This window comes from Anopheles aquasalis, chromosome 3, assembly GCF_943734665.1.
Source record: "Anopheles aquasalis chromosome 3, idAnoAquaMG_Q_19, whole genome shotgun sequence".
Taxonomy (NCBI): Eukaryota; Metazoa; Arthropoda; class Insecta; order Diptera; family Culicidae; genus Anopheles; species Anopheles aquasalis.
In genome coordinates this window covers 2,822,501-2,845,000 of record NC_064878.1, presented here as the reverse complement: position 1 = coordinate 2,845,000, position 22,500 = coordinate 2,822,501, and the positions used below count along the sequence as shown (strand labels likewise).

The 22,500-nt window shown below is 51.7% G+C and overlaps 1 protein-coding gene across 1 annotated transcript in view; it reads left to right on the top strand.

The window, feature by feature from the left end:
- LOC126575193 (putative transcription factor SOX-15) overlaps nt 1–22,500 on the top strand; it is a 45,915-nt gene that overhangs the window by 5,220 nt on the left and 18,195 nt on the right. Inside the window, exon 2 of the mRNA XM_050235762.1 lies at nt 17,099–17,793. Within this exon, the coding sequence (XP_050091719.1) occupies nt 17,099–17,793 (695 nt within the window). The remainder of the gene's footprint in view (nt 1–17,098; nt 17,794–22,500) is intronic.

Here is a 22,500-nt window from a genome sequence, read left to right as displayed (position 1 = left end):
GCGCCTTCGCCTTCGTTCAGCATAAATTAATTGTCCTTAGCATTAATTTCCGGGCGTGTAAGGGAGGGAAGCCCAAAATTGAAAGTGTTTCACTCAATTTAACTCCCCCGCGAGAGCGTAATCGCATTGGCAAGCGCGGAGAGGAGACAATTCCAGTCACAGACGGTGCGTTGCCAATTACTCCCGGTGGCATAATGGAGCAATTTGGCACTTGGCCGGTGACTGACGCTAGCTGCCGTCCTGGAGTGGAGCGTTTAGGATTTTTGTGGTTTTTTTGCGGTGCTTTTTGGTTTCCGAACGTCTATTAGTTTGCTCACTCAGGCGCCTTGGCGGATGAGTTATGGCCACTTCTTCTAGCGCTTAAGCTAGTGGCACTAAGCACAACCAATCGCTTTGTGGCTCCACCGTTCATTGTCGGCTTATTTGTGTACAATTTTCGAAAATTATTATCATCAACAAACACTTCAATAATTTAGGAATCATTATTGGCGTAGAAGACGATCAAAGTACATCATGGAGCAACACGAACCACAGCATGGCTGATGGCTCCACTATCCCCCTTTTTGCAATGATTTCGCTTACCTTTTTCGATGGAGAGCCCCCTTCCCACTGAATGACCGAAAACTGTTGCTGGTGTTGCTGTTGTTGCTGATACTCGCTGCTCTGTTCCATCCCCCAGGGGGAATCAGTTTGGTGCGTTTCGGTTCCGGTTGACGGAACTTCCTTGCGTGGGACGTGGGCATGAACGAAGGCGAAACCGTGAACTCTCGCCCCGCGCGCGAGGTGAGCTCAGAGGTGCGGTTCCATCCATCACAAAGACTGTCTTACAAAGAAACACACACTGCGGGACGGCGACGGAACCCACTTTAAGGACCGAAATGATGTAAGCAGCAGCACGCATCTGTGTGTTTGGCCGGAACAAAGACGTGTCGCAATGTATTCGAGACACTTGGAGTTGGTTTGGGAGTTGATTCGTTCGAGAGGAGGGATAATAGGCGTCTTATCAGCTGCTACAGCACAGAAGAGTTCGCGCACACACTGGTTTTTAATAAATTAAAAAAGAAAATACTTTGGATTTGCATGTCGCCAAGTAGAAGGCAGTAAAGTAACTGACGGACTGATTGATGCAATGGTTACTTGATCAAATGTTTCATATGAAGCTCGCGCTGATGATTCCAGCCAACCTAAGCAGGCGATCAACAGAAAATATCATTTTATGGATCAAAATCAGATGCAGTTGCACTTTTAAACTACTTTTATGATCAAACAGGACATTGCGCGACATTTATTGTTGTCGGTTCCACTTCGACAGACTCCCTCCCGGCAACGATCACGTTCAATTCCGATATCACCTCCTGTGTTTCACACGTTTTTCATTTATCCCCTGGTGACACGCAGTCCAATCGCTTCTTGACGTCGCTTGAACCGGTTCCTTCCAAAGCTTGTCGGTTCCCTTGGGATTTTTGTTTTATTATTTCTTCTCGCCCATCTCGATCCCTGTTTTTGTAGTTGCTGCACTAACGCTCACGTGTGGCCACATGGGATGATCTTGCTTCCTTCTGGTTTTTTTGTTTGTTTGCTTTAGGCCCAACTCAATTTCTCTCCAATTGCTTAATGACGCCGATAACACGTGTGTCGAATCGGTAATGTGACAACCCTGCAACGCCCTTCGAAATCGAGATCTCTCAATCCTCTGCACCTCGCCCGTGTGAGTCTGGTGGCTCGCTCATTTTGTTTTTTTGCTTTCATTCTGCTTTATTGAACCACCTCGGCCAGCCAACCGGTGCGATTGATGGTTTGGGTGACGATAAGAATCGTCATCCGGTCCGGTCGGTGGTACTCCCGTTGTGACGTCACCGCCGCATAACGCATCATCGCGCACCGGGCAGCCTATCAGTCGCCGGCCGATCGGATAGATCGGTGAGATCGATTGCTCGCCCATAAATCATTTCAAATCCTCCATCGAGCCAGGCCGCTGGCTGCGCTACTGGAAGGGTAATCGAGGGAACTGTTTGTCGCTAGACGCGCTTCGGCCGCTAGACCAATCGATTAACCTGCTGCCACGGGCATGACTTATGGCCTCTTCGAATTGCCCATAATGTCGTCTAGGTTGTGTGCAGCAAGCCCGTACCTTGTCCTTGGTGGTTGTTGATCGAATGCACCCTCTATCGTCATCATCCCCTTCTGTGATGATGATGATGATGATGAAGTGTCGACCAAGCCGGAGTTTTTATCGTTTACTCCGAAGTGCTCGTACTGGTAGTCGTTCCAGCGATTACAAGCTGTTCTACATTTTTAAAATTGAAACCGAACATCACCGATCAGAGGGTTCTAAGGTGCTTCTGCGTGCCTTACACGACACGGCCGTACAACCTGTCTACGTGCCTGCTGTTGCTGTTGACGGCCGTGTAAGCAGTCGATCGATCGCTTTGATAGCACGGAGCCAACACGTAGAGGGTCCGATAACACCGAACGGTGTTTCGTCTCCTTTTTTTTTGGAGAGAAGGAAGAAGGAAGAAGGACCCTAATGCACGGGTACCGGGTGCCGATGGTGTACGTGGGCCTAAAGCTCATTTCCCTGCGGAGACGACGCACCGGAAGTGTTAATAGCGATCGGAAATGAGCCCACGCGCCTTCGTCTTCAGCGTCGTCGTCGTCGGTGATGCGTAAGAGACGTGGCCCGATAGTCTTTCCGCATAGTAGTTGTGTGTCTCACCTTCCCTGGTATCTTCTGGTGGTTCGTGTTCGGTCAAACTATCGCGTTTTCGAAGCGGATGCGGGGGTTCTATCGCTTGCAGCAACAAGTGCAACCATCGGTGCACAAGAGGGTCCCAAGAGAGTTTCCCACCACCAGCAAGCCTCCCCCCCCATTTTTCGTGCGTTTGATATGGAAAGAAGAAGAAGCGGAAAGCGAAGGGGTCAGCGAATAGAACGTACCGGTGAGGCAGCAAAGCGTAAACACGCAGAAAAGGGACAGAGAGGGAGAGAGAGAGAGAGGGATACAAGGAGCGAACATCGTGAAGGTGACTCGCTGAGCTGAACGATCAATTGGCGGCCCAGCCGGTGAACCCGGAGACGGCACAAGCGCAAGCCAGCATAATCATCGACGCGTCTTCGCTCCCTCGCCCGTTCCGGAAGAGGCAGTCAAATGAAACACTCATGCGTCCAAAGGGGACAGGACAGAAGGGTTCCTAACAGGAGGTTTCTTTGTAATTTAATTATCTTTCTTGTGCGGCCGCCAAAAACCTTTGCCGTTAGCTTGCTAAGCAGCACCGGCGATATCGAGGGAATCCCAAGCGGTTTATAGCGGTTCTCCACAGGCCGATAGCACGCTAGAAGATCAAACGCTAGTTCGGGATGTCGAAGTTACCGAATCACCATAAATCTCGCTCCCGGTAGTCCCGGTTGCCAGACACGCTGGAATCCGCTATTCCCGTGGCCTCTCGAACTCGAACATGAATTAGCAAAAGGAAAGGAAGAAACACACAAATATGCTCAGGCAAACGGCACCGTTCCGTCAGTTTGATCCTTCGGGATTTTCGGCATAAAATCCGGGAGCGGAAGGGAGCAATCCTACACACTTCCCGGTATCATCCCCGGACTTTTCGATGACCCGGGTGACGAAAGCCCTTGCTGGAAAAAAGGCGGCCTCCCTCGGCAGCATAAAATCAGCATAAAAAGTGCGATCACCAAAGCATTCGTCCTGAAAGGGGCGCACCTTTGCCTCACCGGAGCACACCGGACCGGGACAACATCGAGGACAGTGGCATGATCGTTGAGGAGCATCGCAACATCGCGAACAACCAAACGAAAGACGCGACGAAACGGTGGAGAAGCAGCGCGAGAGAGAGAGAGAGAACGGAGAAAAACAAAACACAAAACACACAAGGTAAAAAAAAAACCGGAGCATAAAATTGTCGGCAGGGTGGACAGTTTTTCTTTTGGTGTGTTATTTTTTTTTTGTTGCTCCCCCTCGATCAGCCTCGATGCTATATGCTACGAAGTTTATGCTGCTGCCGCTGTTTGCCGCTGCTCCGGAGTGAAGTGAAAACGTTCTACGTTTAAAAGGAACCACAGGATCAGGATCATCGTGTGTCGATCGAGTTTATGATCTCGGGCCGCCGGACCGATGGTGGTGTGCGGTTGTGGTAGCGGGTCCTTTAAGACCACCGCCCCACCCTCTGGCAACCGATCGACGGTGTGCCAGGGTTTGCGCGTTGCGATAGCGATCGCGCTCTCTCGATGGTTGCCGCTGGCCGCCGGTTTGAGCGCTTCGGTTGTGATCTTCTTGCTGTTGCTGTTGGCCCGAGAATCAACAACGCCAACCCTGACAGAGACAAGTGCATAAAGGAAGAGCAAAACAGAGAGTGAGAGAGAGAGAGAGAGAGAGAGAGTTGGTGGCGTGGCGTGCGCGCACGCGTTGAGACCATTTCGCTTATTGGCAATTCAAATAATCGTGCGCACATCGCACGGACCCTTCGCGCACATGTATGCTTATTGCATGCTGCTGCTGCTGCTGCTGTTGCCGCTTATTATGGTCCTCGGTGGACACCGGTCCATCCCTTATGTCGCCCAGTGCACCAACGACAACGGGGGCTGAAGCCAAGAAGCGGCTTCCATTCTGTAATCTCTTTTGAAACACAAATCTTCCGCTTCCCCCTTTCCGTTCCACTCCATGAAGGGTGGAAGGGCTGTGATTTTCGTCGTCGTCGCGGTCGTCGCGGTCGTCGCGATCGTCCTTCGAATGCCCAAAAGCCAAAGCAGATCCATTTTGCATCTGACAACGCGCGCGAGCGCGCGCACACAACCACACGAGAGACGTACCGGCGAACGGACCGGTGCTCTGGCCCCAAGAATGTGCTTCGATCGACGTTAAGGGACCGCGCGGCGTATCGGTTCGGAATGAAGGCAAAGGATGCCATTCTGCGCGCAGCATACCGCGTACCACCACCAGAAGAAAGCAAGCATACGCACCCCCAGGCAACATAAAACGATCCGGGGGGACAGACTGTCCGCTCCTGCTCCTGCTGCTGCTGCTGCCGATCGCAAAGACATCTCCGCACGACGGCGCAACGGACGCTGTCGCTGGCGGTATGTAGATGCGTCTCGGATGCGCCCGGGCGTCCGCGGCCACATCGATGCATAAATACATATCGGGTACGCTCTCGTTCCGTACCGGGAGTACGGGAGGGTGGAGAGTGAGAGACGCACGAACGCGAGCATAAATCAATGCCGTGTGACATATATCCTTCGGATGTCAGGGTTTCGCGATATTGCGACTCCTGTTCCCAACTTCTCCCGGTGGTGACCCTGTCGCGGAATCCCTTTTTTGGAAAATTCGTACCACAATGTCTCCCTCTCTCTCTCTCTTGGATTCTCTGTCTGCCTGGGTGTTTCTTCCTGGAGTAGCTGAACAACTGGGCATCCGATTGCCCTTTAACGGCTGACGGTGGACTCCTTTCGGTCTGACAACCGGACATGATCAATTGACCACAGCACTTCCTCGCTCAGAGCTGACCAGGAACAAGATAATCCTCAGAGAGAGAGAGAGATTTAAATAATATTTTCTAAAATATATTTAGTTGACGGATTGAATCTATAAAAACGGTGGATAGAATTGTTCAACTAGCTACGCTAACATACCATGCAGTAGTGCTTAGTCACCTTCACGATGATAAGCAGTCAGAGCTAGTGCTTTATGGCGATCTGATCAGTTTAATGGGTGGGATTAAAGTGTCTTATCAATGTGACGATGCTTATCTTCAATCGGCGATAAAACTGTCTTATTCCTCTAATCGATTAAGCCTGGTGGTGATTCTGTTTCCTCTGGTGACGGCCGCACCTCGCGATAATTCCCGCGCGTCACATGGCGCCATGGCGAGTGGTGCGCGGCAACCGCCAAGACTACTTGACGCCGGTGGTAAAAATCAACATCCTAGTGCCACCACTCAAGCCACCACTATTTGTCTTCCCTTTTTAGTGTCGATGCCGCCGTCAAGTGAACCTCAAACAGTGGCCAGGAACGAGCGAGCGAGCGTGCGCGCGCGCCCGCTAATCCTCATGGCGCGGTTGGCCAGCCACTCGAACTCCTGCCGGTCAGGACAGGAGTAAATTAAGGGCCCTTCGTTCGGTGGCGCATATGGCCGAGGCCAAAGGCCACCGGAAACGCACGCCACCAGCGAGAGCGAGCGCCAGTGCCGGAAAATCGTTACGCGCACTCGATTCCGGTTGCGATCCCATTGTTCCCGGTGGCTCGCGCTTGCGGACATTGTCGTTAAACAATGCGTATGCGCGCACACGAGAGAGATTTGATTGCATTCGGTTGGTCCCTCGATTTGCCGATCCAGCTGTGGTGCCAAGAGCAGACGAGGCGCAGCTGCGCCGAGATCGGGAAGGGCCGCCGGCAGCATCTTGACATAACCTTTAACCTTTTCTTCGAGTCCGTCACCGCGCGGGGCTGATGTGCGCCATTTTTCGCGATCAAAAACAATCATTCAGGATTCGCCGATTTGTCGAGCGACACGACGGTTTGATTGAAAGCGGGAGGAGGGGTTGGTTGTCGCTTAATTAGAAGGGTTGCATTTCGTCGAGCTGCTCCGGTGCCCGGGCCTGGAGGTTTTGGGTTGTAATGACCTCCCGCTGGGGTAGGCTTTTTGGTCGATTTCCACTTTCGCGGCCCTCCCGCTGGTGCGCTACTGCCGTTTGGTGGTAGCGCCCCCCACCCCCCGGGAACTTTCAATGGGCTCCGGTGGCCTCACGAATCCGTACGTTCACACAGTGCTACCCGCGGCGGGGGGCGAACAACAAGCCGCGTGTGGTGGCCGCGGATAGCGTGCAGGCAACGGTTTGGTTTCCGTGCGATTCCGTGCGATTGCTTCTCAGTTCTCATGGTCCGCCATTTTCTTTCAAAATCACCCCTAGCGTTCCTTCGGGCCTCCTTTCCCTCCCCTTGCAGCATGCATTTGCGCAGCCAGCAATTGGGTCGGTTTGTGATTCATTAGAAATATAAATAAATAATTAAAGTGAGCGACAATGTGCGTGTGGTGTACGGCGCTTTCGGCTCACCGTGCGGCGTGCTGACAATTGGTTTAACGAAAGAACATTCAATTGAATTTACCCTGCAAGCCGCGGACACGAGTGGTGGTGCTGGTGCGGTGATTGCTTTAACTTCATTAAAGGGAATTCCGGTATTAACATATTTCCTGGTTGATTATCGGGCCTCTGATTGACAGGACCACGCTCGTCTATGTTTCTGTCAATTATTATTTATAAACCACAATTTTAAATACTCTATTGTATCGGATTGCACAAGGGGTTATTTTTTTGTTTACAATTTAAAATAAATATCCAAGACACGTTTCGACTTGAAACTAACGTCAAATAGAGCACGGTTTGCTTAGATTAGTTAATGGGGTGCTAAGTTTAATTGCGGTTAAAAAAGGGTTCATTTTTGACGATTTTAGTGAAGAAACCATTCGACTTATTTTTATCAAATGAATGTCAAATTAAACTACAACTTTTCAAGAATATTTGGCTCTAGTTTGGTGAAGATTTATTGAAAACTTCATCGATGGCATCAATTTTAGTAAAGCGTGTTTTCGAAAAAGGCACGGGTTCGTCGCTTAACCGGCAAGTCTTTTGATTCGTTTCGTTTTTAACGATTTGTTTGTACAAAACTATCTACCTACACATGTTTTTTACAATTGCCATAATAAACTGCAACTTTTCAAGTATATTTGGTTGTATTTTAGAGAAGATTTAAAAGAAGATTTATTAAAAATTTCATCCAAAATTGACGCATTCCGCTTCCAAATTTCAAATCGATAGTTCCAGTTGTTTTTATTGTACAATGGTTAAAGTCGGTGCTTGAAAATGTTGTCGCAAATGAAATTTAAATACCTTCGCCCTCCTCTTAAACCAAATCCACGGTTGCTTGCCGATTGGCTTCACAAACTTGCGGCTCAAAGTAACGCTCTCACCTCCTCCTCTGGAGAGCACTTGCAGCCACTGCAGTACATCAATCCCACTCGGTGGACAAATAACTGTACAACAGCTTAACGTACTCCGCCGCCATTTGCGATGTGATTTGTAGCGACAACAATCAGAAGGAGAAAAAAATATAGCACAACCAACCAAACACATCCATCCGCAACAGTGTGACAAAAGAGTTACTTCCTCCCGCGGACTGCCGGGCGATCTGCAGCTAGAAAAAAAAAACGATCCACTGGCCCGTCAAGTCGCCCGACAACCGGGCAACACCATTTGTCAATCATGCTTCCCGTTTAATTAATCGTCCAACTGATGCCATTCATTTTCTGCGGAACCCCCGACCGTGGCCCGGCACCGTGTTGCACTTCGCGCACGGGACCACCCTGCACCATGCCCCCCCCCCCCCCCCCGTTCTAGGGGTGCATTAGCCGCCCACTGGGTGGCACCGCGGTGTTGCTGAACGTACTGTAACGTACGCCTTGCCTGGCTTGGCTAGCATGAAGTGATGATGGGACAATGATGGTGGAACGTCTATTGACCAGCGGTCCGCGGACTTGTTACGAATTCGCTGCTAGATGCCGCTCACTAGATTAGTGGCACGCTGCTTGCCAACGAGAACGAACGAATTAATGAACGCTCTGCCAGGTCCGGACCCGGTCCGGATCCGATTTAAATGGCGTTCGATGGGATGCAACGGTGAGCTCGGTTGGCCAAGGATGGGATGTGCGCTGGCACACTTCCAAACTTGTGATCGATCCAGCCCGGGGGCCTAAGGGTGTGGGAGGGGGGGTCATTTCGAAATAATTAAACGCCAGGGCAAGGGGGCAGAGCACTCGGTCTCTCTGCTCTACTCTGGCCCTGGCACCCAGGTAATTTGCATATCCATTTTGCAACCCCCACCCAGCTCTTCCTTCACCTCTGGCACACCTCTCTCGTGGTGCTGGATCACTGATTGATGGAAGCTGGCCTCCACTTTCGGAGCGGACGTTTAGTTGTGCATCCGGCTGGAAAGAAATGCTGAAATCGGTTCCACCGGCGGCCAGAGAGCTGGCGCACTACGACTAGGCGTCGTCGTCGTCGTCGTTGATGGCGTCATGGTGCGTGAACCGGGCGACTGGCGCGTGGCCGACGGGTGTGGCCACGAAAATGGGGGTACCGTACCGGTGCCTTGATTTCCCCGTGACGCCTCGGAGGTGGTCTCGATTGAACAGTCGCGCCATCACCCGCCCTCCCGCCCCGGCATTACGGAATGTTGTTCGGCAACAAAGTGAACATCGCATCCGCTGGTTCGCTGGTTCGCTGGTTGGTTGGTTGGTATCCCATATGCCATATTTATAGGTGGAACGTTCGCGTGCGATACCGCGGGATGACCACAAGGGGATGGACTGCGTCGACCTATCAGATGCATATTTGTTCACGCCACTCGGGCACTGTTGCTGCTGCTGCTGCTGCTGTTGCCGGGAAGAGAATGTATTATTTATGGCGCCAAGCGGGTGGAAAATCTGTATCATCAGAAGAAGTTTCTTCATTTATGACGGTGGTTGTTTATGGAAAAACAGATTTTCCTCACGGTATGCCACGTGAAAAACTGTCCGATCGGTGGTAGAACATTTGCATACGGATGATCCTAATAGCTGGGTACATGCTAAAATACCAGCCCGACATTCCATCTTTCCATGGCCTTCTATTCCAATGCAAGCGCTTCAAAACAGGATGTGGATCCATGGCTACTACTCTGTCTGTCTGTCTGTCATTTTCATTTCACGCAAAATGTCAAATCACGCAGCAAAAACGCGAGCAAAAAAATGAATCGGGAGCGTGATTTCCAGCAAAAAAAATGGGGGATCACAAGTGATAAAAAGTAAAAATCATCACCTCTAGAGCCGCTGTAGCCAGCGCGCTATTACGACTGGCAGGCAAATGAAGCTTCGCCAGAACGGGGGTGGCAGGAAACACTTCGAAATTGGTCACGCCAGAGGGCAGATCGAGTGACGGGAAAGGTGAAACACCGAAATGGGCCCGGCCTGGTACGGGAAGGGGCCGCCTTTCCGCCAGAATGCACATGGCGACCATGCTCGGCCAAGCACGGCCCGGCCCAGCGCGGCCAGCTTCTTTGTGTTGTCGGTCGGCCTTTGCGCCATCCTTCCCCGGGAGTGGACCACTTTTCACGTTTTGCCACCACGCCGAGACTCGCTGCCTCACCCTGGCATGTACGTAATTTATGATAAATGGAAAAACATCATAATAACAGTGGTAATGTGGTGGTACGAATACCGAAATTAATGACAATTCGTCCCCACCCATCTGTTCGCCACTCGCCGTCACTTGGCCTACTGGTACGGCAAGATATCATTCTTAGGAAATTTAAACGATTTTTCCCTTCCCTTTCCCTGGTGGCCCGGTGGACCGTGGTGGAGTCAGCGAAGCGTCAGAGCTCTGTAGCGGTGGCTTATGGGGCAGGCCGTCATAAATAGTGACATTAAATGGGAATGTTTTGGGGGATCTCATCAGCTACCGCGGGCAGGCGCAGCGTGCCGTGAAGTCAGATTACACTGGAACGGGCCACCGGATGCCTTCACAGCTCGAAGGTGATAAACGGAGACCGATGCCAAGTGAGGATGATGATGGTACACCTGTGCCCCGGGGAAGACTCCAACCCAAGTGGTAATCAGTGTGCCTTACGGCATCGTACACGTGTATGTGTGATTTATGCTTCACATAACCTCTTTCACGGCCGACGGAGCGAACCGAGCGAGTAGAGTAACCCCCCCGGGGTCCTCTATGGTCAATTTAGCGTGATCTAGTGGCGCTGTCGTGCGGTTCCGGGGGGGTTGGTATTATCACCGGTAGCTGGCCACCGACGATGAAACTATCTTGCGCTGGTGTTGACATGCTGTTAGCACCTAATTTTCCCGTGCGATTACTATTTCACAGCTCGCTGACCGGTCCGGCAGGCTCGGTCTCGGGCTGGAAGGAAATTTATCACTCCCGCGAGCCGTAAAATTGGCTGTCGCCTCCCCTCGTGGCATGCGTGTCCGGTATGGTACGGTCACCGATAACAACAGACGCACAGCGGTGAGGGGAGGACGACAACAACATGCACCACTTAACAATCATCATTACACATGTTGGACTTTCTGTCGATTATCGCGATGCGCTCGTTCGCTCGTTGGTCGATGATGATAAGTATTGTCTGCAATTGCTGCTGCTTCTGCTTTACGCACACTAATTGTCACTAATTCGGGCATTCGGACTTGATTTTTTGTGCCACCGCCAGCTACTACTTCGATTGTTTGTTTTTTTTTGTCACACGTCACACGGTTGTGTAAAATATTTAACGGCAATGCATGCCCGCGGCGGGGTATGCGGAGAGGAGGCGCCTCCAGTCACTCAGACAGATGTCGCCGCGATCTCTGTGCTATCAGTTGACGGTCATCGGCATCGGCATCGCGTCCACCACCGATCGGTTTTTTGGCGGCGGAAACGTTACCGACAGCAGGAACGGGATGGCGATGCGCAAATATTTCACGAAAACTGGCCCTCCCGTACTTTCGTAGCAGCTCGCAAAAAAAACACTCGCTCGCGTGTGTATCGGGCGTCGCCTTTCCCATTTCGTCAACCCGATGAACGCACGGTCGGCATATTAATTTCTGCCACGCCACGCCACGCCAGGCAATGCGAACGTTTTATCTGCAGCCAAAAATTAATGTCCAGCGACTGACGAGCGGGGACCCAGAAGTGTGTCATCTTGTGGGACACACTTGGGACACACGCACTTGGAATGGCCGAATGGAAGCCTCCACCGAGGAGGGCAGGTCTGGTGTTTAGTTTTCATTTTTGTAATTTCGAATTCGCTTGCATTTCGGTTCTGGAGGGTATGAACGACGCCCTCTTAGTAGCCTGTGAACGTCGAGACAAACGTCATGAGCTTGGTTTTTGTTTGGCGATCGTAGCAGGCTGCTAGCAATGCGCTCCCCAGGGGCAGCGCATCAAACAGGCGACCTGAAGCCACCGAGGATAAAACATTAAAAAGAAACAAATGTGCTGCCCAGCCCCGCGGTTCGGCGTCGAATGTCACGACTTTCACGACCGCCGCTGCCACCGCAGCCACGGTACAAGCCAAACCTGCCTCCCGAACTCGTATATCTTCCGCTAGTTCCCCGCTGATCCCCCCTCCCTCTAAAAGCCGAATGTTTCCTTTTTGCGCGCGATACGAATCTAGAAAGATGTCGTTTGGCGGAAAAAGGGAAAGAGAGGTTTTTGGGGAGCGGGGGGGTTTAGAACGAAAGCTGGAGACGCCTGGAACCCGTCCTGGATCGGTACGGTTCCTTGATCTTCTCGCTCCTCGCTGAGGGCGGAGGACCGTGGCATCGACATTCCTCCCGTTCCCGACAATGACCGCCATAAAGCGCCATAATATCGTCGCTAATGCTGCCCCGATTGTGTCCTTGGCCGGAGCGGCGGCATTTGAATGTCTGCCTTTTGTGGTCCCCCCACCCCGTCCCTCTGTCAAGGGTCATCATTGCCAAAATGTTTATGAGGCCTCGGGTTTTTTTTTTCGGTTGGCGGATTGTGCCCTCCCTCTCTCTCCCTCTCTCTCTGTGCTGTTTTTGGCAAACAACCATTAGCTAGCCGTTGGACCTGGACTGGACAGCTGGACCAGCAGGGCCAGGTCGTTTGATGGCGGCTGTGGCGGCCACGATCATCGCGGGCGAGTGACGGATCCGACCGACGAGTTGTGCCCCGAAATCCACCGAAACGCAGGTACGGGCGCAAGAATGAAGAATGATTTGTGGTGCATCCTATCGCTCGACCGGAATCTTCTCCGTTCTACCGGACCGTTCTTCTCGCTGTTGGCGACCGGATTGTGATGAATTCGACGTACGACGGTGGAGGGAGACGGCCACCGCTATCTGAGCGTGTCGATCGGCTGCTCTAGTGATCACCAGCCTGCCCTTCTCGCCCTTCCCTGCCCTTCTCGCCTAGGGGTCACGAGGTGCCACCGCGAGTGCGCGAGACCCGTGGCTACCTTCAGGCCGCGGTCGTTACCGTTCGTTTCTCAGAAGGACGACTCGGTTACGTTGAGCTAGCGAGCCGACAGAGAGCGAGAGAGGGCGGGGTGGGTTGGGCCACGTTCCGTTTTGGTTTTGCTTTTTATTTGAAGAGATGGTTCGCGGGAGATTCTTTTGCCGTACACGGAAGAGATGGATTTAGATGTTAGAGACAGGGACAAGCTCATGCGGTAGCTCAGCATCAGATGAGATGAGACACCAGACGCACCTTATTCGGTTGGAGTCAGACTCGGTGGGCTACTGGAAGTGTTTTTTGGTTGGATCTTTGAAAGACAAATACTCGACAGAGAAGTGCTACTACGGCTACAGTAGCACGGCTTTGTCAGATGTCCCCAATCTGGACATTGATGTCGAATATCCAATCACTCCCGGGACTGGTATTGATCATCCAGTTCACCCCGGACACCGCAGCAGGATGCGATAGGAGCACTCTGCATTATCACACTCATCATCATCATCATCATCGCCATCACGCTCCATCAGTCCATCGGGGGGTGGGAAGTGCTAGCGCCCTTGGAGCAGATCAATCAATCGACTCCGGATTTTCCGTCCATTCCGTGACTCGCACTCGTACATAGGTGCACGGCGCATAAATCGCCTATCATTCCGTTCGCATCAATCATCATCGCTGATGAAGCATCTGTCAACTACCAGCCCCCGAAAGTCCAGACACCGAACGAACGATCGAATGCCAAATCAGAGCCTCGTCCGCAACGGTCACTGATAAGCAAGAACGAACGAGAGGGAGGGGGGGGGAAATGTCTGCGGCTCAGGGGATCCACGGCGCACGGCGTGTTGTGCAATTGCGTTGGCCAACAACGCCGCCGGTTGTCGAGTGTGCCCGGAGTAATGAATTTGAAAATGCGCTTTGTTTGGAGCGCCTCCATCAAACACAACACAACGGAACCGGTTTCGGTCGTAAAAATGTGGCCAGATCGCGGGAGAGAGTAGTGCCGGAGCAGATCCATCTGGTGAAGGCTTTGGTACGCCAAAAAAAAAAGCGCACGTGCCAGCACGTGCGCCATTTACGCCAAGCCACCGTTAGCCACACGTCGAGTGTCGGGCACACGTCAAGCACGATCACCGCACTGACCACACTCTCACTCTTGGACTCTGTGGCGGCCTTTACCTTTGTACTGCCATTGTCTGGTTGGTGTTTTTTGTTTTTTGGGATGAATCTGAGCTCGCTTCGGATCTCCATTTGGAGGGCACGTGCGGAGCGGCTCGTGGATGTCATCATTTTGGGGACCCCCCCCCCCTCCCTTTAAATCGGCTGTGTGGGCGACTGTCACAATTGCGACTAGGATTCGACGAGGAGGAATTGTGTCAGGCTCACGTGATGCCAGCGTTTTATTGGAGGTCCAAAAGTGTGAACGTGGACTCCGACAGTAGCTTAGAGAGTGTTTTTTTTTTTTGGAGTAGTCCAAAAGATTGTGCCCTTGCAGGCTCTAAACAAGGCGCCTGGCGGTGGTCAACCCTTCCAAGAACTGCCTGATGGACGCATGGAACATGCTTTGTGTTGTTAGTCCACGGACCATGTTCGACTTGATCGCAACGGATGCTTTTGCTTCGCTGCTCTTTGCGTGTGCTTTGTGCTACCAGCTGATCACCAAGAACGCGCTTACTCTCACCAACAACTTAACAAACACCACTACTACTACTACTACTACTGCGCACAATAAACCCAGGAAAAAGCCAAACAATCGTCCATTTTGCTCGCGAAAGGTAAACAAAGCTCCCCTTTCTGCTACACCCACCACCCGCGAGATGCACGGCCAAGGGATGGCCAAGTAGGGAGACCAAGACGCACCCTTCCTGCCCACCATTTCAAGTTCCTATTGTCCACCCCGAGACGAGACAGTTCCTTTTGTTTTGGAGGGAATCCACGAGCCAGCTGGGAGGGTAGCGCAGGGTAGTGTTGGCTGGGGCCGCAGCATTACGCTCCTCTCAAGGACGAACTTTTTCCTCCCGGAAGCGTCTCGAGGTTCGTTGTCATCGTCAGCAGCAGCAGCAGCACCAGCTGATGCCAGCCATTGTTCGCTTTCCATATAAGACGACTGGCCTGGGCTGGGGTGGCCTAGTGGCCCGATTTTCTTCCCACCATACTGTGTCACTCACCAGCACCCCCTTACCAGGCGAGGGAAGCCGGACCTCCAGAACCCTTTCCAGACGTTCTCCTCCCGACGAGAGGAGAACAATTGATTATTGTATTAAAATTACCACGCCGTTTCGGCGTTCTACCAACAGAGAAGGGGGCCAACTGCCTTGTTGTCTGCGCTAGCTCCTTCTAGGCAGAAGAAGGAGAAGAAGCAGGGAAGATGTGGCGTTCTGTCTGAATTTACGAATTTCATCTCGATTTTTGTCTACCTCTCTAGCATTTTTGGGCGAAACTAGAGCCCATCCCATCGCAGTAGGCCTCCCACTCTTCGTTGTCGTTTGACAGAAGGTTTGTGAGGTTAGAATACACTTTCGGTTTTCCCTTTGAATTTTTTTTTCCCCAATGTGTGTGCAAAAAAAAAACAAATTAATGATGCTCCAGAGAGGTTCTCAAGAAAAGAAAAAATCCCACACTTTACTACCAGCTCTGGGCTTCTGCAAACGGCCCCCCTCATGCCTGGTGACCCACTTTGGAGTTGCCACGTGGCACCTGCCCGAATCCCATCACACGCCAAAACAATGACCGAGAACTGAACCGGGACCGAAGGGAGCGTTCTCGGCGTGCCTCGGCTTCCGGTGAGTGATGCAATGGCGAGCAAACAATCAGCTGATCCCCATTTTGGACCTGCCAGGGCTGGGGTGCGGTGGGGTTGAACTTGAAAATTCCTCGACGCCACGCCACGGGAATGCCGGGCCCCCCGGCCGGGCGGGAATGTGCAGCGGGCGAGCATTGTTTTGCCATTGTTCCGGCCGGTGCAGCGTGTCGCGGTTGTATTATTTGTTTGTGTCGCCATTTTTGTCACCAACCAGCTCGGAGAGCGTTCAGTCGGCGAGTGTCGCCAATTTCAATCGCAAATGTAAATTAACTCTGGAGTTGTCGCTAGACCGGGTAGAGGGGAGTACAATAACCTGTGGACATGCTAGAGCATTGTCGTTTGATGCAGTTTAGTTGCAGTTACTTCATGACAAGACATAAAATCCTTTGGATTTGGGAGGATTTTTGGGAGAATCTTCCTGATTTACTGGAACAATTTGGTTCTGCAACAATTTGTGGTGATAAGATCAACGAATCCGCTAAACACTGGCCTGCCAGACCGATCGTGAAGACACCCGTCGAGGTCGCACCGTGTCGTGATCGTGCGCAAATCTCGCGAACGAGATCTCGTCCACAGACCGAACGGCCACTTCGTGATCGAAATCCTTGGACAAATTAGAGGGAGGATCCCGATCCCGTGGTACTTGGTCGGGTCATGTCACGGCTCGTGGCACAGCTGGTGGTCCTGGTGGGAAGTCTTGTATAGTCTGGTTATCTTCCAGTGTCGCCTGGAGTCGAGTCTTACTCGAGATAACCTGCGACCCACCGCACCGAACTACGACGACACCGGTAGGTGGTAGCGTCACCTACCGTGTGACCCATTTGGTATATGGATCGTTACGCTTATCGCTTAAACCAACAACACCGAGACAGCACCATCATCATCATCGTCATGGCACAGGCTGAGGCTCCGGTTTTGGGAAGCGCCAGACCGCCACGCTGTGATGTCACTTCGATAAGTTTTATTTTCGTCGTTCAACAACGTCGCGACCACCGGCCAGTCGGATTATACGGCCGCTGCTATTTATAGGTCCAGCCGATGGATCCAGCGTGTGCGCTCCCGGGGAAATTCGCTCCACTGTTAAGCCGTTCAGGGGGATTACTAGCGGCCCGGGAGCGAGATTCCAGACGATAAAGGTGCCATTTTGTGCCACTATTTATCGCACACTTCGCTTATTTACAATGTTTCGGTTTCGGTTATGATTTATGGCGCGTCTGGGCCCCCGTTCGAAGATTGCTTCTAATGTTGATGTTTTTTACCCCTTTCTTTCCCCTTTCTGTGCAGCTCTCCTCAGCACCAACAGAGCTACCATCGCAATTATGAGGATTATGTGCATCCGATGCAGCAACAGCAGCAACAGCAGCACAATCCAGCGGCCAGTTCTCCACTTTCGACGTTGTCACAACATGGCGGCAGTGGCAGCGGTGGTGGAAGTATGTTGGCACCACAGAGCCCGGGTATGATGGCGGGAGGTGGTGGTAACGGAATGATGCCGTCGCCTCTCATGCAAGCCCACTCTCCGCTGCTCTCGTCCGGTACGGGTTTGATGCAGTCCCAGTCGCCACTGTTGTCTAGCTCCCCGTTGGCGATGGCTCAGTACAGTCCGTACCATCATCAGGATGTGCCGATGCCCACCATTCTGCCTCAGGATAATGAACCAGGAGGTGGTGGTGGTGGCGGAGGTGGTGGAGGTCCTGGTGGTGGTGGTGGATGGGGTGGATATACACTGGCCGCTGGACCGTACCAGAGCGAGTTCTGTGCCTCAAACTACGGGGTGCTACATCAGCGCCACCAGGCGTACGGTGGACCGCATGGACATGGCCCTGGCAAGCTTGGACCACACGGAACACTGAAGAGTGCCAAGGAGGCACGAATCCGGCGACCAATGAACGCGTTCATGGTGTGGGCGAAGGTCGAACGGAAGAAGCTGGCCGACGAAAACCCGGATCTGCACAATGCCGATCTCAGCAAGATGTTAGGTGAGTACCGAGGAAGGGAAAGGGGGAAGGGGGGGGGGGGGAAGGGAGTGGGTACGTTAACTTTGCGGAACGAATCCATCATTACCATTCGATTTCGTTGCGCCATCCGTGTTTTTTTTTTTTTGGGGGGGGGGGGAGTGGGCGATTGACACATCATCAACCCCTTCAGACGCGTCTCTCCCTCTTTCTCTGCGGCTACTGATGGCGCCAATACGACCTTAAAGCCGGACGGCGTCCCGAAATCAATAGGCCAATCAATCAGTTTAATCACCCGATCCCGTGGCCAGCCAGCCAGCCAGTGCCTACCAGGCCGTTTGGAAATCGTTGGCGCTGGTGCCACCAAAAAGACAGCAAAGATCGGGACAATTTGCCCCCCCCTTCCCCTCGATTCAGCGACAGTTGAGACAGTTGTCAACATGCTTGGGACTGGACCGACGGACCGCGAGATAAGATTACGCGCCGTACACCTTCGATGGCCATCGGTTACGGAATGCAGCAAGGGTGGTGGGTGCGAGTGTGTTTTGGGGGAAGGTGTCCAACAACTCGCCCGCTATCTTATCCCCGGGGAGGGGGGGGGGGGGTGATAAACGCATACACCGTCTACTACCAACAGCCATCCCGGAGTGTGTTTTTTGTCGTTTTTGTTTTCGAAGAGAATTACCTGGATTAATCTGGCGAACAGAGGGAATTGGATTGCATTTGGCCATTTGCTGCACTTTGGAATGAGTCAGTGAAGGTATCGCCGGGGGTTTTCCACGCGGTACGCCGCGAGATCTGATCTTATTTTCCCACCAACGCGATCACTTTTTGTAATTGAAGTACCAGGTCGATGTTGAAGTGTAATTGAAGTACCAGGTCGAGGGTGAGTCAGACTGAAGCGGTAGAGGGAATGGTCCAATAGTAATTTCCGGTAGGAAATCAATGTGTTTTTCCAGCCACATGCCTCCCTTCTGTCGGCCTCATTTTAAACTGGGAGTGCGTGTCGGGAGTGGATGAACTCAAATCTCGAGCTGGCTCGAGATGCGTCCAATCCATTTGTTCCCTCCCATGCCACCCAGGTCAATTGTTGCCAATTGAGGCCACAGGTTAGAACAGGAAATGAGCTTTCGAACGTTGGCGACGAGATCGAATTAGGTTTGTTCCCGTGTGTGCCCCGTTACCCCACCGCGCGTCACACTTCGGAGGGTTTTGTGGCAATCCCCCCCACTAAAAAGCGACCGCGTGGTGCGCACAACGGAATTGCGCAACGGATTTCGTGGTTTGACGCTAATCCAGGATAAACCACCCGGAGGGGGGGGTGCAACCGGCATGGTGGTGGTGAGCCAGCAAAACCATCGAAATGGTTGACATCGCACCGGATGTGGTTTTTTCTTCTATCTCGCAAAGACAGCTGAAAATTGATTAGATAAACAAAACCGTCCGAATTCGCGCACCACGCGAATGGTTGGCAGTAAAATGTCGTGCGATGACGCACCACAAAACCATGGCTACCATGATAAATTCATGGTTCGTGGTATATTACGAGGCAAAAAAATGTGTTATCATCCAAGCAACGCCCGGTATACGGTCCAACCGCATACCGTGACCGTTGCACAACAGCTCTCTGGAAAAACCATCGATTAATCAACTTAAAACGAAAATAGAATGAATCACTAAACGAACAGCTCCCTGAAACATCAGCGGATTCACTGTCAGACATACTTTTTCTTCCAAACGACGAATTTAAAAGACCATTCAGAGACTGAAAAATCACAAAATAGTTGGAAATTATTTTAAGAGAGATTCTTAGAGAAATGATATCGACATTAATTCCAATAAAAATGGACCAAGACGAAGGTACGCTAAGAGAAGAAATTTCAAGAGTTTTAAACCTCTCTAGGGTTGTAGCAACCGATAAAAAATATGCAAATATGTAAGTATGATGGCAATGTATTAAAGAAACATCTCGCGTCTTGCTAAAGCAGCGTCATTGGCCACCATCTCCCATCTTTTCGACGAGCGTGTGCCACCTTTTGCCAAAAAGGCCCGCTGTGCTATCGACGGCACCGACGGCGCACTCCGATGGTCCGACCCGTGCTCCATTTGCCGAATCCAATTAGGGCCAAAGTGTGCCGCATAAATTATCGTGGCAGCACGTTCGCCTCGGCAGCAAAGTGGCCAGGCCGTCCGGTCGTCTAACGATCAGGACACTGCGGCGACGACCGTGTTTGCAAATCGCGTACGCTGGCCAACAAGCGATCCGCAATGGCGAACATCACTTTGCGGGAGAAACCGTCAAGAGCGAGTTTTTGCTGCTCCCGGCGGCCACTTAACTCTCCTCCTTCTGCCGTGCTGGAGGCTGGTTGCCTCCTGTGATGAGATTTTTTAAGGGTGGTTCGAAAAGTTTTCGGTTAAAAGAAACAACTGACTCATACACCAATAACATGTTTTATGAGCCTCGAGATGATTAATTTTGTTCATTTTAATAGAACAGGAATCTCACGAGAGGAAAAATGCGGAAATTTTAATCATTAACTGTTGCAGAATTGTTAAATTAATTCTCATTCTTGTTCATTGCCCCATGCTGCCAACGCCATGTCCCCAGCGGCAAACTTTTCGAACAACCCTTTCATGTCGCGACGAGAAGTAAAAAAATAAATGAAAAAAAAAATCCGCGACTAGTCGCTTGTACTAGCGATGCTGGTGTGCGTGAGATCGCTCTCGTCGCGCGAGTCGCGAAACACCAATTACAGACGCCGCCCTCTTTTAATTCGATCCGATTGGTTGTTGATTTACCATAATCACGGCTTGCCCGTGTGTGTTTGTGTGTATGTGTGTTGGTGGCAGAAAGCTGTGTTCAAGAGCACACGCACACAACCGTGGCACACGGTAACCGGCCGAGATTATTGCACGAATCGTTTCACCAATCGAAGCAGCCGGTGATCTCGGTTTACCGCGGTTCGTCGCTTCTACTCTGCCTTCGTCGTTGAAGTCTTTCATCCCGCAAGAGATGCTAACCGTCGAGAGGGTTCGTCGCTTCTTTTTGACTTCGTCGTTGAAGTCTTTCATCCCGCAAGAGATGCTCGTCGTCCAGGGGGTTCGTGGCTGCCGTTGGCGTTGAAGTCTTTCATCTTGCTCGCGCTAACTCGCTGCTGTAAAGCAGATTTTCTTCTTTCTGTGTTTGTTGTGGCCGAGCCGAAGCGTATGTTTGGCTGCAAATCAGGCTTGGTTGGTTGGTTGGCTTGGGACAACATAAATCAAATCATGGCAAACAGCAGCTCGACAACTCGTTGCAGTGTTTGTTGTTTTGCTTCTTTAGTAGCAAACCGAGAGAGCTTTCTCTTCGGGAGCAGCACTTAATGGAGCCTCCAGATGCCTCGAAATGCGTCACTAATAAGCGGATTGCTCCCTGTTGGACTCCGTTTTTTTCCGTGACTGATCAAGGGCTGCGCTCGTAAGGGAGAAAGCGGTCACCATCGGTCGGTAGCAGTTCTCGGTGGCTGCACTCACTGATGGCTTACTTTCTGCATAAGACCGCGGGACACTTTGCGCCTCAAGAAGGTCGGAACCGCACTGTTCCCCCCCGGGGGGTCACAGCTCATCAAGACAATCGACATTTACGCCCTTGCGTATCGAGACGCATCGCTAAACCTCGCTAAAGCCGAAGTTGCAGCCAGCCCATTAAGCACCGCCATTGTCGAACTCAGAAGTGTAACAGAGGTTGCGAAGGGGGGACCTTGGATGGGGCATCCCGCAGCATCCCGCGCACTCCAAAATGGTTCATTTTACGACCGACAGTAATTATCGACATTCGCCAGCTGGCAACCGTTTGCCGATTGCCGAAAGCGAAAACCCATTTACCTCGAAACTTCCACCTCCCTCCCAGCATGGGCATTAGTGTAGTTGAGAAAACGGAGCGTGGCGTACTCCAGAGAGGTCGAACGCGTTAACTGTTGCAGCACCAATGCCGAGACACCATAACGAAACAGGGCAACCAATTTAAAGTCAATCCGAGCACCACAACGCCATTCGTTCGAGGAAACCAGGGTGACCGGTTCTGTTGGCATCTGTGCAGGTGGAGGGGAGGCGAGAGGAGGTTTTTTTTGACGGACCCCAAACGAGACCAACCGACCTCGACCGGCCATGCAAATGAGTTGCTGCGAGCAACGTCAACGACGACGACGAAATGCTGCTGATGGCGACCCCCAAAAAAAAAAAAAAAATCACCCAAAACGCCATCATCATCGTCTTCGTCGAAAAACATCGAGCGACCTCGAATGATGACGGTTTGGTGCTTTTGGTGATCACCGTTTGATCGTGGATGATTAAGAGAAGAAACCTCACCGAGGAGGGCGAGTAATGTGAGGAAATTAAACCGGAAATGACGATCCCCGCGTCAGTACGCGGGCACTGAAGCGGCACGCTCCGGCGAGGGTGCTGGGCAACCAACAAGTCGACAAAAGACTCAAACGGAGGGGCCAGCCCCCGTGACAGCGTCAACCGAATGTCGATGATCGAGAAAACAGAAAAAAAACATTGTAATCGAGCAACACATAAAACTCAATCCAATCGATCGTTGATCACATTTTGACGGAAATTTAAACTCCTCCTTTGACGATCACCTTCTTCGTGTATGCTTTAAGCGGAAAGTTCACTCGGAACACGGTTTTCGGTGGCCATTTTGTGAAAAATCACTTCACGAGACGATCATGAACGATCCGCTAGCCT